The 16768-nt window shown below is 37.1% G+C and overlaps 1 protein-coding gene across 3 annotated transcripts; it reads right to left on the reverse strand.

The window, feature by feature from the left end:
• Positions 1–1298: 1298 nt before the first annotated feature.
• On the reverse strand, positions 1299–16544 carry e2f3 (E2F transcription factor 3). 3 transcript variants are annotated; one of them, XM_051872343.1, is made up of 8 exons: positions 15959–16535; positions 13917–14019; positions 13543–13762; positions 13240–13411; positions 12238–12348; positions 7744–7882; positions 7347–7654; positions 1299–1741 (listed from the first exon to the last, which is right to left on the reverse strand). In XM_051872343.1, the coding sequence occupies exons 1-7, from the start codon at positions 16214–16216 to the stop codon at positions 7380–7382; spliced, it is 1278 nt and encodes a 425-aa protein (XP_051728303.1). In that variant the 5' UTR covers positions 16217–16535; the 3' UTR covers positions 1299–1741; positions 7347–7379. The 3 variants fall into 3 exon arrangements, with proteins under 3 accessions (XP_051728303.1, XP_051728302.1, XP_051728304.1); XM_051872342.1 differs by lacking the exon at positions 1299–1741 and having other exon boundaries at positions 5749–7654; positions 15959–16534; XM_051872344.1 differs by lacking the exons at positions 1299–1741; positions 7347–7654; positions 7744–7882 and adding an exon at positions 10951–11127 and having other exon boundaries at positions 15959–16544.
• Positions 16545–16768: the final 224 nt, after the last annotated feature.

Here is a 16768-nt window from a genome sequence, read left to right on the forward strand (position 1 = left end):
TATCTGCTACAGAAACAGTACATTCACTCTTCTTTTATTCCAATCTGGAAACTAAACCATCTGCATCAATCACACACATTTTCACTGACAACAGACAGTTGTGTCAGATTAATTATCCATCACTGAACTGCCTGCATTGTAACTGTATGGTTCGTATATTGGTTTCAAACACATATATAATTAAATAATCTTATGTAATTTCATTGGGCAAATAATGGCAATCTGGGGGAAAGGCATGCGTCCTGGCATCCGTATCAATCAAATTTGCTGTACTTCAACTAAACAGCCATATAAAATCCCTTGTGTAGTGTGCTTAATTATATTGTGCTTAAGTATATTTTTTAAAAACTGTACTGGCAGAAAATACAATATTAATGAAATAAAAGGCCACTTAAGTGTACTTAAAGTACATTTTCATAATCATGTTTTTAAACACACTTTAATTTTAAACCATTGTTTTAATAATCTTTTGTCATGCTTTAAAGACACTTATTCTGATGTGTTGCCATTGACTAACATAAAGCACATGTAAAGTCCTTGATTATAATTTTAACTGTAATGTGTTATTTCTTAAATGTACTAAATTGCAATTTCATCATTACAAATGTGTAATTAAAAATATATTTAAATACATGACATACAAGTTTAAGTAGAAATGACATTAAAGTAGATATTAGTTTACCATTAATGTTTGTCAGTACATTTGGCAGTACATTTTAATATTTCAAAGGCAATAGAAATAATTATGAAATTACATATATGTACTCAATTCCTACTTAAAGGGATAGTTCACCCAAAAATGAAAATTCTGTCATCATTTAGGGTGTACTCACACTAGGCACGGTTGCCTTGAACTGAGCTCGATTGCCAACTGAACCGTGCTCTGGCCCACCTCTTCCAAGCGGGCCAGGGACGGCTAAACGAACCGCGCCTGGGCACGGAACAGAGCGGTCACACTTTTCAAACGAACCGGGCTTTGGGGGTCAAACACGCTCAGGCACGGTTCAGAGCACCTAGTTTGAGTATACCCTTAGTCCCCCTCAAGTTGTACCAAACCTGTGTAAATTTCTTTCTTCTGCTGTACACCAAGGAAGATATTTGGAAGAATGTTTATAACCAAGCAGATCTCGCCCCCCCATTGACTACCATAGTAGGGAAAAAAAAATACTATGGTAGTCAATGGGGGGCGAGATCTGCTTGGTTACTGACATTCTTTCAAATATCTTCCTTTGTCTACAGCAGAACAAAGAAACTTATACAGGTTTGGAACAACTTGAGGGGGAGTAAATGATGACAGAATTTTCATTTTTGGGTAAACTATCCCTTTAAGTGGGTCACAAAAAGCACTTAAAAGTTAAGCTAATTGGATTTAATAAATTTAAACCATAATACAATTTAATTGCAATTAATAAGCAATTAAGTGTCAGTTCACTTCACACCTAGTATATTCTTTGAAAATATATTTTCGTAATAAGTACTTTTTAAAAGTATGCTAAAGGGTACTTCTTTATCACAAGGCATATGCAGTATAGCCATGACATAAGGCCTATCTATCAAATATTTCCTATACATGAAACAAAACTCAGACAGACCTTTTTTTATATATAAATAATGCAAAACACGTGGGGTATGGGGTAATATTTTGGATGGCCATTTGGTCAGTAGTCTGAAGAGGCAGCTGTCCAGTTGCTTGTGGTAATTTAGTCCACAAATGAGGCATCTGGGTTTAAATCTCAAGCATCTGTGAATGAAGCAAGAGAAAAAGACATTTCCAGCTGGGTAAAACCCTATGATTTTCCTAAGAGACACAAGCAATGCTGAAAAACATGATTCTGACATGATATAAATTTCGAACAAACTTGCAAACAACCAGCAAGAATCGAAAAATAGCACAGTATATCAACAGTAACAACAGTCATTCAGTTGCCTTGGTATCCGCTACTATGAATTCCACACACAGTTAACACATTCAGACCTTATGACTGCTTTTCTTAGTATGCAAACATCTCTTCCTGAAAGTAATAACTAGGAATTTGAATACAAATGAATCTGGATAAGATCACCCATGCAAATGTATGCTGTGTTTTATGAGCTCACAGCGATGCATTTAGCCCTGTTGTTTGCATTGCAATAGCAATACTAATCTCTCCTTGTTTATACTGTCCACAGACCTCTGGCCACTGCTGCAGGATCCAGTTGAGCAGTCAGACTCACTACTGAAACTCTGAAACATAGAGCAGAAGGAATGGAGGGCAGCCTGCTTCTGATTGGGCACGTAGGATGCGGCGAATTGAAGCGTAGCGTAGCCCTCATCCAATCACGATCCATCAAAACACGCCGAGTGCTTTTATGAATGAGGAGCAGCGTATGCTGTGCATGTGCACACGTGTAGCGCTTCTACGCTGCGTGTACATTTCAGCTTTACTGTAGCACTTATACACATTCAGTGGAATGAATCACATGCTTTAGTAACAGACTAAACTTTATTACTCATTAAACAATCATTTTGAAAAATCATATCATAATGTGGCAGTTCAACAGGGTTCAGTGGCTGAACAAGCACATGGGCTGAAATAAAGGTTTGAAATTTCCCACCGGAGCCTGTGCGGACAACAGCAGCAGCTGAATGAAGCATTAATCAAGGGCACACAAATATCACTTTTCACATAACCAATGAGAACAGCTGCAGCCATTTGTTTTAACTGCTGGATGCATACTATAATTTGGATAACTGATAAAATCTGTGACTTTCCATGAACCTAGTGTCTGGCAAGCAAAACTAGGGAATTAGGTTAAGTGTGTCTGGGCCCTCTTTGGTGTCTCAACAGTGCCCCCTACAGGCAAATGAGAGAGGCGCTACTCAAAACAAATTACATCATACATCGCCTGCCCATTCACTGCTGTTTCTCTCAGACAAAGAGCAGACAGCCTTAGAGCCGAGACACATTAGTCTAAGCTTGGCGAGATAAGGGACATCTGTAGCAGAACGTGCCCGCCTGTTCATTCTGATGACACTGTCTGCTCTGATGGTCCTAAAAAAGAATTATGTGAAATTAAACATTTAATCACCTGCACTGCAGGACTGAAATTATGCAAAAATGTCTTTAAAAGGTTTTGAAATGATCATAATATATATCATATTGCAAGGAAGTACTAAAGAAAACCATATAAGTAAAAATGCAAGCCTTCCTGAAGTAAAAAATATGCAATTTCATAATGCAATTTTATAAGAAGCAGTTTAAGCTCTACATTAAATGGCATTGCATTGATTTTGTGAGAAGAATATTGTCAAGATTGTGGATTAGAGACATTTCTGTCTTTCAAATGAAGAACATGCCATCTAATGGCAAGTGAGAGAAGGACCGTCATTACAAGAGGCATCATGTTGTACCTTAATACATATAGAAAAATGCATCCATTTAACAATTTAAATTATGACCTTAATTCAAATAAGAAAAAAAAAAAAATGTGGACAGCACATTAAAGAAATTCTCTCCATTAACACATTTTAAATGGACAATCCTGCATCCATCATTACACAATTAACATTTAAATTCAACAGTGAGCTCAAAAGATCAGCTTATCCCATATTTATTCTAATATTTTATTTTATTTGAACTGAAAATTCTTTATAAATTCCCCAGTGATTGAACTCAGCCCTAATATGGGTCACTAGACTTTTTATTTTCTCTGATGGACACTTCCATTTCAGTTGATACCCGACATCCTGACATATCATTCGGAATTTGAGTTACACCAGTTTAATTTCTCATTAACATAAAAAAGTGGCAGTGTTTACCCTACTGCCATATTATTGTCAATATTACATATCTTATAGACAACATCATCTTGTTCCCTTTAGGTATTTTCATAACATTCAGGATCTGAGAAGTTTCTCATATTAAAGGAACACTCCACTTTTTTTGAAAATAGACTAATTTTCCAACTCCTCTAGAGTTAAACAGTTGAGTTTTACCGTTTTCGAATCCATTCAGCCGATCTCTGGGTCTGGCGGTACCACTTTTAGCATAGCTTAGCATAATTCATTGAATCTGATTAGACCGTTAGCATCTCGTTAAAAAATGACCAAAGAGTTTAAATATTTTTCCTATTTAAAACTTGACTCTTCTGTAGTTACATCGTGTACTAAGACCGACGGAAAATTAAAAGTTGTGATTTTCTAGGCTGATATGACTAGGAACTATACTCTCATTCTGGCGTAATCAAGGAAATTTGCTGCTGTACCATGGCTGCAGCAGGCGCAATGATGCTAACGGTCTAAGCAGATTCAATGAACTATGCTAAGCTATGCTAAAAGTGGTAAAAGTGGTACCGCCAGACCCGGAGATCGGCTGAATGGATTCGAAAACGGTAAAACTCAACTGTTTAACTCTAGGGCAGTTGGAAAATGAGCCTATTTTCAAAAAAAGTGGAGTGTTCCTTTAACCAGTGAAATGACAACTATAGATTTTTTTTTTTTGGTAACATTCCCTACAAGACCAGTTGTGATGTTCTATAAACATCCATTCAGAACCAATTCTGAATGATTAAAGTTTAGCACAGAGTTAGAACAAGGCAAGACCAAAAATTTTAAAGGGGACATATCATGAAAATCTGACTTTTTTCGTGTTTAAGTGCTATAATCAGGTTCCCTGTGCATCTACTAACCCAGAAAACGTAAAAAATGACAACCCAGTAACTTTTTGTCAAGCCTTTCTCTGCAAGCATGTGGGAAAAAAAAACAAAAACGAGCTGCTCAGATTTCGCTCCCCTTGTGACGTAGGAAGGGGAGCTTATAATATTACCGCCCCTTAATTTGCACGTTTCCACCCACGGTGCTGCCATTTTGTTTTCATAAGCGAACACGGTGTACCAGTTCTAAGGCCATGGCAAAAATTTGAGCAAAGTATGCTAACTATTCTGTCATTGGCTGCACAGACAAGCACAGAACACTATTAGAGTCTTGTTAGCTTGGATAGGCTGCAAGTTGACCCTGGCAAGCTCAATTGCTAAAAAAGGAGCGTTTGTCAGTGTGATTTTTGAAAAAAAAAAATATATATATATTAGACCATTCACACAGCATTTGATAGCAATCATAAACATTAGCCTGGTGTGTATGGCTGTGATTGGCAAACAGGTACACTATGTATAGTGGGTGTCCATATGGGTTTTGCACTAAAGATTAACATGACGGCACATGCTAGTCGATGAGTTGAATCAACTCCACAGCAACATAAATTTATCCACTAACCATTTAGAAACATCCAGTTGCATTCTAAAAGTTAACTTCTTCCTGAGTCTTTCCATCAATGTCTGACTCCGGTTTGAACAATGTAAGGCTGAACTAAAAATAATTTTGTCTGCGTGAGAGCTTCATGAGAGCTCCAGCTTTGTCGTTGTTGAGCATCAGAAGTGCGAGCCCTTAAAGCTCCGCCCTCTTTTGGAAAGCAGACAGAGAGCAGCAGCTCATTTGCATTTAAAGGGACACAAACTGCATGTTTTTGCTCACACCCAAATAGGGGCAAATTTGACAAGCTAGAATAAATGATCTGTTGGGTATTTTTAGCTGAAACTTCAGACACATTCTGGGGACACCAGAGACTTGTATAACATTTTGTGAAAAGGGGCATAATGTCCCCTTTAAATAGAACCAGTTATAGAAACTGATAGTCCAAATCATTGCATAGAAGGCCTTTTAATTCCTTCTATGCAATGACACCATGTATCCATGATCAACAGGGCAGAATGTGCAGAAATTCTTAACTTTATTAAAACAATGTTTGCAAACAATTAATGCACAGTTTTACAATCCACATATAAAACTTCACATTTCACACATTGGCACACAAAACTGCCTCTAGTTTAAAAGAAAAACAAAATGAACAATCAAAATCAAACTGCACTGTAGAATAGCATACTGGCAAAGTGATTAGTCAAAATTTTTCTATGCAATATGGCTGCACACTTGACCAACATCCTCATTCCAATGCAGAACCAAGAGAACTAGTGAACATTTGCACTAATTCCAATTTAATATGTACCATAATTTACTTTAACCACAGCAAAAAAAACTGCATTAACAAGTTACTTCACATTTGAAGTATTACACAATTGAATTTTACAACTAAAATACAACTAAAGTAACAGATTGGTTTAATCTAATTTACTGGGCTAAAGGTATAGAAGGGGAGGAGAAAAAAAAAAAAAAAAAAACACCATTAGCATGGCTATAACGGCAGCCTTTGTATATGTCTGTAATGAGGTTTCGCCAAAAATGTAAAAAAAAAAAAAAAAAATTAATTTATAGGAATGGACATATGAACATATGATGGGAAATTGTGAACTACACACAAAACAGCTGCTACTGAAAAACCTAAATTCTGTGGGACAGTAAATGTTAGCTAATCACGTGGCAAGTTACACCACAGATGTCCATGATGGCTTCATAAGACTCGAGTCTTCAGTGCAATTCAGATACTGAAATACATTCAACATGAAGGGGAACTAGATTGGAGTCATATCCAAAATTCAGTTTCCAATCTAAAGTTTAAAAATTAGCCAAAACTGCAGAACTTGCAGAATCGTTACATTGTTTACACATGAATCACACCAAAATGGAGAAAGACAAGTTCATTTCTTTGCACAAATCATTTGGTAACAAAAGTGATAAGACGCTATAGTTCAGGAAAACCGATTTCATTCTACATTTACCCAGACATCACTACATCACCACACAAAGCACTCACTCCTTGATCTGTGCCCTGAGATACTGTACACTGGCATTTAGCATACTAAGTGACAAAGCACCAAATGTACTTTGGATTATTTAATAAGGGAACAACTTGCTGATCTTCTTTGATATTTAGCTAGCCTACGATACTGAGATGACCTTCCCCATGAAACCAAGCGAGAGATTAACTCAATGGGGGGGAAGAAAGAAAAAAAAAAAAAAAACCTCACATTGAGAATAGAGAAATACTCTATTTTTGAAAAAAAAAAAAAAAAAAAAAAGTGACCTTTTGGAGTTATTCGCAAAGGCAGCGGCTTCCCATCACAAAAACCAGTATGATGTTTATAGACCAATCACACAATTCATGCAATTCACCACACTAAAAATAACTTTAAAACGACATTATCAGGGTACAGAAACCCATCTGTACATTATCACACAAGAGAAACCTTGGATCCTGTAGCAGTAAACCTAAAGATCCATGCGTAAACTGTGAATGTCAAATGCGACAATGAAGAAAAAAGAAATTCAGTCTGTAGTTCATCACCAGATTCACGCCCATCAATCTTGTCAATCTAGATTTCATTCAGGAACCAAGAAGCACCGGTCAACTAACTTGAAAACAGGTCCGGCTGGCCTCCGGGATCGCTCATATCCTAAGCAGGTCATCCAGTGCTAGTGTGTCCAGGTCGCAGGAGTCGAACAGATCACTTATGCCCTGCTCATCACCCAAGCTCAGCATGTATTCGTCACTGAGAAGAGCAGGAGACAGAGGCACGAAGGGGATGGACTCCTCTGGCTGTTGGAGAATGGAGGACAAGGAGGAGCTGAGGGGTGACATGGGGGCACTTCCAGACAAGGACCCAAAACCATTGACGCTACCGTTCATCTTCACACCATCAGCCATTCCATCTGAAGCAGCTTCTGAAATATAGAATGGGAAAATATACTTGAAGGAAACTTTTCTTTTGGAAGGACCAGATGTTGTTGCTGTAAAAGTTGCAAGTTCTTGCCTTGGGAGACTTTGAGAAACGCAGGGTGATTTCCATTTACATCAAGGCCGTTGTGCAGCACACTCCCAGAGTCACCACCATCCGTACAGAGGAAAACATCAATGGGACCCTTAGAGCTACTCAGGTGGACCTGTAAACTCTGAACAGACATTGCAATGAAGTTTAAGTACAAAAGGAAGAAATATAAGTGACTTTAGAATAACCATTAATAGTTACTCTGGTTCTAGTAGAGGCAGCTCAATTAATAGTGTTTTCAAAATTACCGGCCGCTATACCAAGTCCAAAAAAAAAAACCAAATACCTAAATGTGGCGCTTTGAGCGGATTCGTAAACACCTCTGATTGTGTTCATCCGATATGTCTGTGATTGGCTACAATGATCAACGCTCTTCACCGAGCACTTATACAGATACACACAGGAGTGTTGAAAAGCAGGCATCTATCAGCGGACCAGTCCGCCTGCTTTTAAACACTGTAGCTTTCAAATTCAAACACTTCTGTGTGCTTTTAAACGCTCCTTGCGTTGATCATTGTAGCCAATCACAGCCATATCTGATAAGCGTGTGAACACAAAGGCCAATCAGAGCAGAGGTTCAGACGAATCCGCTCAGCGCACAAAGAGTCACATTGGTATCGTGGTCGGTACTTTTGTCAACACTAGGCTATTCACAAAATTAATTTACATAAATCAAAGTTAAAGTCTGGTTGGGTTTTAACCAAACACAAAGCCACTGACACGAATCTTGGATGTAAATGGTATACAGTATCGCCAAACAGTGCGATATTCACGTGTATTGATATTTTCTTACACCCATAGTTTTTATATCAACTTTAACAAAAGTTTAAAGTCTACTTTATACAAGCATCTCAACGGTGGTTATAATAACTTGTTTTAATGACAGATTTGTTCGAAAAAGCATAAAATAAGGAAGACATCACTAACTGGTTAAGTCAAAATGGCATTTGTTTAAATTGATAAAACTGACAATTTGACAGCTGAGACGGTTTCATTTTAAAAGTAACAGAGCTTTCTGTGATCATTTGATGGCAGGCATGTTTAGAGAAGTTTTGTTCATGCATCAACAGAAAACAGCATAAACGAAAAGATTGATCTTGAGATTTAGGAATTCATATCAAATCATTGGCCGACCCAGCCCTAGCATCCAAACAGATGACATTCACAAAATAGCTGACATTGCCAAAACACTGACATCGTCAAATTTCATCATCAGATTCAGTTTGTGGCATTTACACTGGGGTTTATTAGCTGCATTTTCACATTCCATCTGCCACTTGTTAGACAGGAATGAACTAATTAATGGTCTAAAGTAGGCCTGGGCGATAAAACGGTAGCGATATTTATCGACGGTATGTCTTAATTGATAATGACAGAAAAAATGTTCGACATAACTTCAGTAGCGCAATTGCCACGTGAAATCAGAACATACAAACACATGAAAATGAGTGCTGAATAAAAAAAGAACATATTAGCTCGTCAGTGTGGCAGTTTCATGGTTTCCTTAAGTCTTACAGTTGATCTACTTCAAAGTTCGTCTTGAGAGCAGTTGTCATGTAGGTATTAACAGCTGCACAAACAGTGTTTAACCACACAGTCTCTTTATTTCTGTGCTACAAATATTCAAATTAATCACAGAAGTACTGAGATAAAGGTTTATAGTTCAGATAAAACTAAAGTCTATGTTACCAAATAGAGCAAATCAGCTTTTGAAAGAAACTTGAATGTGCTGAAAGTGACGCATTTATTGATTACATTGTTTCACCACCAGGTGGCGACAAGTGACTTAAATGTATTTGATGTTGAATCTTCATTCAACAGATTTTCAAATACACCGATTCATCCAGTAATGAAACAAGAGTGTCATTGAATCATACATCCAAACAGATTTTTTTTTTTTAATAATTCATATATTTTTTATATTTATAATAGACTGCAGCAATTAATATTTTGTCAGAACCTCTAGTAAATTACATTTTCATTTCGTTGTCATTCAGAATTGTGATCTCGGTTTGAAACAAAAGTTTCTTAATTTATCCAGAATTGTGCAGCTCTAACATTTAACACCAAGTTTGTGCAGCTCTAACACTTATTTAATCTTCAAATAAAATATAAAAAAAGATTTGTTTACATTTTATTTTGCTTTGTTTAAAAAATATTTGTTGTTTGCCTTGATTAAAAATGCATTGGTTAAATTCAAACTTTTCTACTAAAATTCTCTCAATTATCGATACCGATCATTATATCATGATAATTTTTTAGCTGTATCACCCAGCCCTAGTCAAATACCATCTTCTGACTTTAGACAAGGTGCAGCTTCGATAATCTGGTTAATTTCTGATATTTTTGTTTAGGCTTGTAGAAATTCTGAATGCCTGGCAACTTAATTTAGCCAAATTGGCTGGTGAGTCAAAGTTAATTTCAAACCCTGATTATCATACATTCCCAATGGCACACTATCACTGCACTAAAGTGAGTGAAATCTTTGTCTGGTGAGCTGCAAGATGATACAACCCATCTGACAATAAAGTACATAAACGAACAGCGTCTTTTAGATTCTTTTTAGATCTCTGAATTCAATATGAAAAGTTTATTTTTATTGCCACATCAGCAAAATCAATCAACCTTTTTAGTGTTATCTCGATTGAAAAAAAAAAAAAAAAAAAAGTGTAAATTCTACTACACAGTTTGTGAATAAATGACTCCAATGAAGAGGTTCTTTTTAATTAATGCCAATTAACTCTTGAATGAGTTTAACTCATCTGTCATAAATGGCTCACTCACTCAAGAATCAGTTGGAGTGGTTAATGAATTAAAATCTGTCATGTCAAAGTCATTAAAGTTATATCTGACTCAAACCGAACACTAAGACTCCCCATATACTTTTGGTGAAGCTTGTATTGTTAGGATTTTGATACAGATACTACTTGATACCTTTGATGCTACTCTCCATAATTAGGTGCAAAAATAAAGACATGACAAAAAGATATGAAAAGACTCCGCAACTACATTACTTTTTTTGGGAAGCTAGCTCTCCCTAGTTGAAAATATTAACCATTGATGGCTCCCGGTAGCCAGATATGACAGATGAAAAGTTGAGTATCTTTGTTCAGCAAGCAGACACGCAAACTGCTGCAAATTAAATGTAACATTCGGCAGCATGTCCTGAAAGTCACTTTCATTAAAAGTGGCAAGCGCTCTATTCTCTCACCAGCTCGCTCTCCTATTGCAGTCTTTGATCTTGAAATAACAAGTAAATAAATAAGTATATTTATCAGCTTTCTTTATTCGTTTAATTTTTTGCATTTTATTTTCATGGAAAATGACAATCTTTTCTATCATTTTGCGAGCAAAGATGGAGTTGGTGATCTAGAAGAAGAAAAAAAAAAAAGTCACGTTGCATATAAATTTCACCAAAAAGACAAGCCTCATGGATATCACAGGCAATCTGCAAACTTTACACGAGAGCTCAAATCATAGACAGTGAGCATGTTTACATCACACCATCAAAAAAAATTTAGCTTATTGAAATTGTCCTGGTTTACATGCAAACCAATAACCTGGCAACACAAGTAAACCGTGTTTACAAGACTTTAATAAATCAGGTTATTTCACGGTAGTGAGGTCAGAACAGATTAATCATTCGTGTATATGAATCAAGAGTATTGCATTTATGATGACTGTTGTGAAGTTAAAGCATTAAAAACCAAAGAGTACTTCTGTCAGCAGGAAACTTGCGGACATATCTCATGCTGTTACAGATGCAGCATTTTGACTACACTTCTGCACAAGATGAGAAAACGTTTTTAGAATTTCTTGGGTCAATACGTTTGTGATACATTTCCTCCCTAGCTACAGCAAAAAGATTGTTCCGTCTGGATGTGCTTAAATGCACAGTAAGGACACTTTCCCGTCATATAGCCTATTACATGTGCGCTTCAATAAGCCCAAAAAATAATAAAAAGAAAAGCAGGTTAATGTGTTTACAAGCCAGGGTAGAGACGAATTTGTTGAATAAAGTCATTATTTTTGCACACAAAAAATATTCTCGCCGCTTCATAACATTAAGGTTGCACCACTGTAGTCACGTTGACTATTTTAACATTGTTTTTGGACCTTGAATTGGTTTCCATTGGTTTCTGGACCTTGAATGTGGTAATTTCATTGCTTTCTATTGAGGATAAAAAAAAAAAATAAAAACATCTTGGATTTCACCAAAAATATCTTAATGTGTGTTCTGAAGATGAACAAAAGTCTTAAGGGTTTGGATAAACATGAGGGTGAGTACTTAATGACAAATTTCAATTTTGGGTGAACTAACCCTTTAAAAGTAAATAAATTAGAAAGAAGTAGTTGACCATAATATAAACATACCATGTATGGCAAAATACAGTTCGATTCCTAACCGTAGAAAACGGTCATTCTTGGTGTGAATAGGCATTTAAACACTACATGCATGAAACTAACACCCAAAATTACCTCCTTTGGGTCAGGCACTTCCAGCTTCGTTTCAGACGGTGCTTTGACCGCTATGACGGTTTGGTCTTTTAGGCTCTTTATTCTTCGGATGTCCTGATAGGTCACATAGGCATATGTGAGAAAGGTTAAGGACAAAACAGGTAATAATTAAGTCTTTCAACATATCTTCTGATATTCATTCATGTTTATTTCCTGCTATAACTAGTGAAGACAAAGAGATGATCGGTTTACATGCCACTTGAACAGATTGAATTTAGGCTCTTATTTACATAAACATTCATCAACTTGCACCATTTGTGGTAAAGAGAAGCTCAAGCATGTTTGCTTGACGCACGCGAGAACCACTGAGGTTCGTTCTCGTGTTACACAGCATGTTTGAGTTTCCGCAAGAGATTTGTTCTCATGGTTCCTAAACCGCTTGATTCATATGGAATAGTTTTACAATCTTTTTATCAACTTTTTGAAGCGTCAAAGTGTCAGTTGCGTAGCTGTCTACGGTGGGACAGAAAGCTCTCCGATTTCATCAAAAAGATCTTCATTTGTGTTCCAAAGAAGAACGAAAGTCTTACAGATCTGGAGCGACATGAGGGTGAGTAATTAATGACAGAATTTACATTTTGGGTGAACTAACCCTTTAAAGAGCAGCAGAATGGCATTTAATGTATGAATTTTGTAATAAAACTGAGAACTCAAACCAGACACTTTGTTTCATATCAAAAGTAACAAAGCTTACTGCGATTTATTGGATGGGAGGCACACTACAGATAAGGTTTAGCGAAGTTTTGTTTACACATCACCTGAAAACAGCATAGGCTCAAAGATCGAATCTTGGGATTTAAGAATCGATATAGGTTCATCAAAATGAAAACCTATTAAATTCGACAAGCCATTATTTTCAACCCAGCCCTACAACTAACGCTTACATTCGTACTCGTGCTTCTCTTTTCTGGCCTTCAGCAATCATGACACACGTGAGAAAGTACAGCTAACTGCTAGTGAAGGATATTTCTGACACTGGATCTCCTCAGTCATCTGCTGGACGTTACGTGTGCAGGTCTGAATGAGCTCATCCAGGCGTCTCTCCTCCTGAGTGAGCGCCAGCATCTCTTTGGCCAGGCTGTGACTCTGCATCGCTGGAGACGGAAGACCACCTTCCGACGGCAGACTGGAGCCACTGCAAACACCAGAGCAGAAGTCAACACTTAAAACACTTCAAATCCAAAGGTGCTACTAGAAGCTCAATTTACTAAAACTTCCAAAATAATCACTGTTGCAGAGTGTAAACCACAATTTTAAGTAACCCACAGCCATTGTATGTTGTTCTTCGACTTTTTCTTGATGAGGCGCACTCCCTCCAGCACGTTGGTGATGTCATACAGACGTCTCTTCTGGACGTTGAGCACAATGGCAGCTTTATTGAGATCTAGAACTCCATCAGACGACTGTGCCAGCAGCTGACAGAACTTTTTAGTCAAGAAGCCCAAGGATGTGTCGTATCGGGTCTTCTCCGGTGGGGTTTTGGGAGCTGAAATGTAAGAGGTCATTCAATCATTCATAACTCTGCAGCAGAAGGAAGCAGGGCTGGTTGGTGATGTAATTAGATGGCATAATTTAATATCGGTGGCTCTACACACTTATTGCATGAGCAAAACTGTGGAAAGGCAGAATGAATTTAATACCTTTGGGGACCTTCAGTTTAAGAGCTCCTTTGCGACTCCGAAGGGTTTTAGCTGGCTCGCTGTATTGGTGGTCTGTGATGTCCAGCTCCAACCTCCTTTTAGCCTGTGTCAAGAAAGGAAAAAAATAAAATAAAATAATAATAATAATATGAAAGATGACTCTTTTGGTTATACACATGTTATTTTTTCATGGTTATTAGGCTACAGTGTTAGAATAGTACGAGACTACTGTTACTACTACTCAATTTAAATTGCAGCCAAAACTAATGTGCAGAAATGCTAAAACTCTTTTACTCCATTTAGTATGCTCAATTTAAAAACAGAATGTGCATATCAATATAAAATGCATGAGTACATCAAATCTAACACACTTGTGTTATTTGTACAACTAGGTAAAATTATTGGACAACAAATCACGAAAACGGCCCAAAAACCTGTCAATATATTGTCTGTGACCATTAAAAAAAAGACTAACAGCTTGTGCCCCTAAAAGAGCATCTTCAGCAGACTGTACAGACTCATAGACTCATCTGAAAAGCAGCAGATATTAGTTTTTCATTTGCCTAGTAAGACCACTTCAAAAGTCAACACACAGATAGTAAGGGGGAAATTAAAATGGCTGTCCTCCATTACCTAAGCCTTAAACTCAGTGACCACTGAGAAACTTATAAAGGACCAATGACACTTTAGATAAATATAGATGCAGTGAAGATCTATTTTTTGCATTTTGCATGTTGCAGAAATACTCCTGTCATTATTACACGATTAATGAGAAATATATTTGATGTCATAGGAAGTGCACTTCTTAAGTGCTGCACAAATGATTCCATTCATTGCAACTTTAAACAAATAAAATGCAATTTTTTTTTGTTAGAAATTAGTTTATAAGCATAATCTGGTTTTGGTTGAATTTTAGGTCCTACATATTTGGTAACATTAACATAAGTAGCATTAACATTAGAAAAATCCTAATTGTAGCCTATATTTAGCATCACAATTTTAGTTTTATGATACTCACAATATAATTTGAATTATTCATTCATGACATTATTTAATTAGGTTTTTTTTTGTTGTAGTTCATCCCCATCTACTTTACCTATCCTAGTTCACTTCAGTTTTGCATTTGTCGTTTTTAAACTCAAAACAATATAGATTTGTAAAGTTCAAAAAAGTTGTAATTATTTTATCGTGTCCTAAAATCTAGAACATTTATTTAAAAAAAAAAGTTTGCTCTCTCAATAAGCCATTTTGGTTTCTGTAACATGAACACCATCGACCTCACGTATGTCAAATGACTTTATAAACAAATGCCAGTCAAGAGTTTTTGCAGTAAATCACGATTAAAAAAAAAAACAAAAACAAACAGTTAGCAAAGCATTCGGCTTAGCACAGAGTCCGCGAGCTCAGAAATGACTCCATCCCCCATCCTAAGACAACAAACCAGGGCCTAGACTCCACTAATTCAAGCTTTTGCGTGGAAAGCAGACTCTTATACTCATATTAGACCATATCTAGTCGTATTAAATTGCATATGGTCTATATTAGACCTACATAAAGCGATTTACAGCAACAACCCTCGAGCTTTCGAAGAAAACTTTAAAAGGCGTGCAACTGAACAACCAATCGAGTTACAAACACTACAGTACTGTTATTTTAAGTTAAAGAACAACAATACAATGCAACATCTTGTTTAATACGATTATAGTCGCACTGTCTAATACAGTTAAAGTTATATCGTAACTGCAGAGACTACATTGCGGAAATATGCATGTGTCTGTTTGTGGTAAACAATCATCATGCGTCATTACGCATTTTGAGGGACCTTCAGTAAACTTCTTAATTAGTTAAGTATCGTAAACGTGCTGATTAGTTCTGCACAATAAACCTGCCTAACGTGACTCCAGATACTGAATGCACAGAAAGCAGATCCAGCAGTAGCCATGATGACAGCAGAAGTAGGCTAAGTGGACTTAGCCTAACGACTTAACATTTGCAGGATTGAATGTGCAACACTTTAACACAGAATTAAAGCAGACATTTACCGGTGGTCGTCCTAGTGTGGGTCGCAGTCCTGTCCCATGTGTCGCTCCTTGTAGAGGAGTTGTGTACAAACTGTCAGCAGAAGCCTCGGGTACACAGACATTATTAGTGGACGGCGGTGTGTTTATTTGTATACGGGCTGCATTGGAATAAGCTGCACATCGTCGATCGGAAACCGCACTAAAAACACCGTGTTGTTCACCTCTAACAACCCCTGTTAACATAACTTGTCCTGGGACCGAGGAACCCCCCTTTCTCATGATCCTCAGAGGCGCAGGTTCCCTTTGTCCCACTTGTGATTAGAGGCTCGTTTTCTATCAAATCCGAGCGAGTGGATATAAAATAATCATAAATTATGAAAGCAGACAGTCTTAGGAATGCATAGCTGTAATATGAGTGAGATTGCTAAATCCTAAAACACCCGATGTAAGCGATTAAAATGCGATGCAAACTCCCTCTCGCTAGAGCGAAAAATGGCTCCAGGAAGCGGACAATGAAGTAGGGGATGAGGTTTACGCGCGAAAGGTCCTCCCGCGAAACTCAGATTTCCCGGGAAATATTTGAAACAGATTTGCATATGCGCAGTCATTCGCCAGCTACGTTCTGTTTTCCGCCCTTAAGTGCTGATGTGTAGGTATAGTGGAGCCAATGAAAACGCACGATGGCGGATTTTTTAATACACCGGATTGTCCTCTAGAGGGCCCTAGATATACGACACATACTGAGTGCACTACATAGTTTTTTTTTTATAAATAAATCTGGACGTTTGTATCTGAATTCTAACAGACAGATGTCGATATACCTAAATATTA

Source organism: Ctenopharyngodon idella, chromosome 19 (assembly GCF_019924925.1).
Source record: "Ctenopharyngodon idella isolate HZGC_01 chromosome 19, HZGC01, whole genome shotgun sequence".
Lineage (NCBI taxonomy): Eukaryota > Metazoa > Chordata > Actinopteri > Cypriniformes > Xenocyprididae > Ctenopharyngodon > Ctenopharyngodon idella.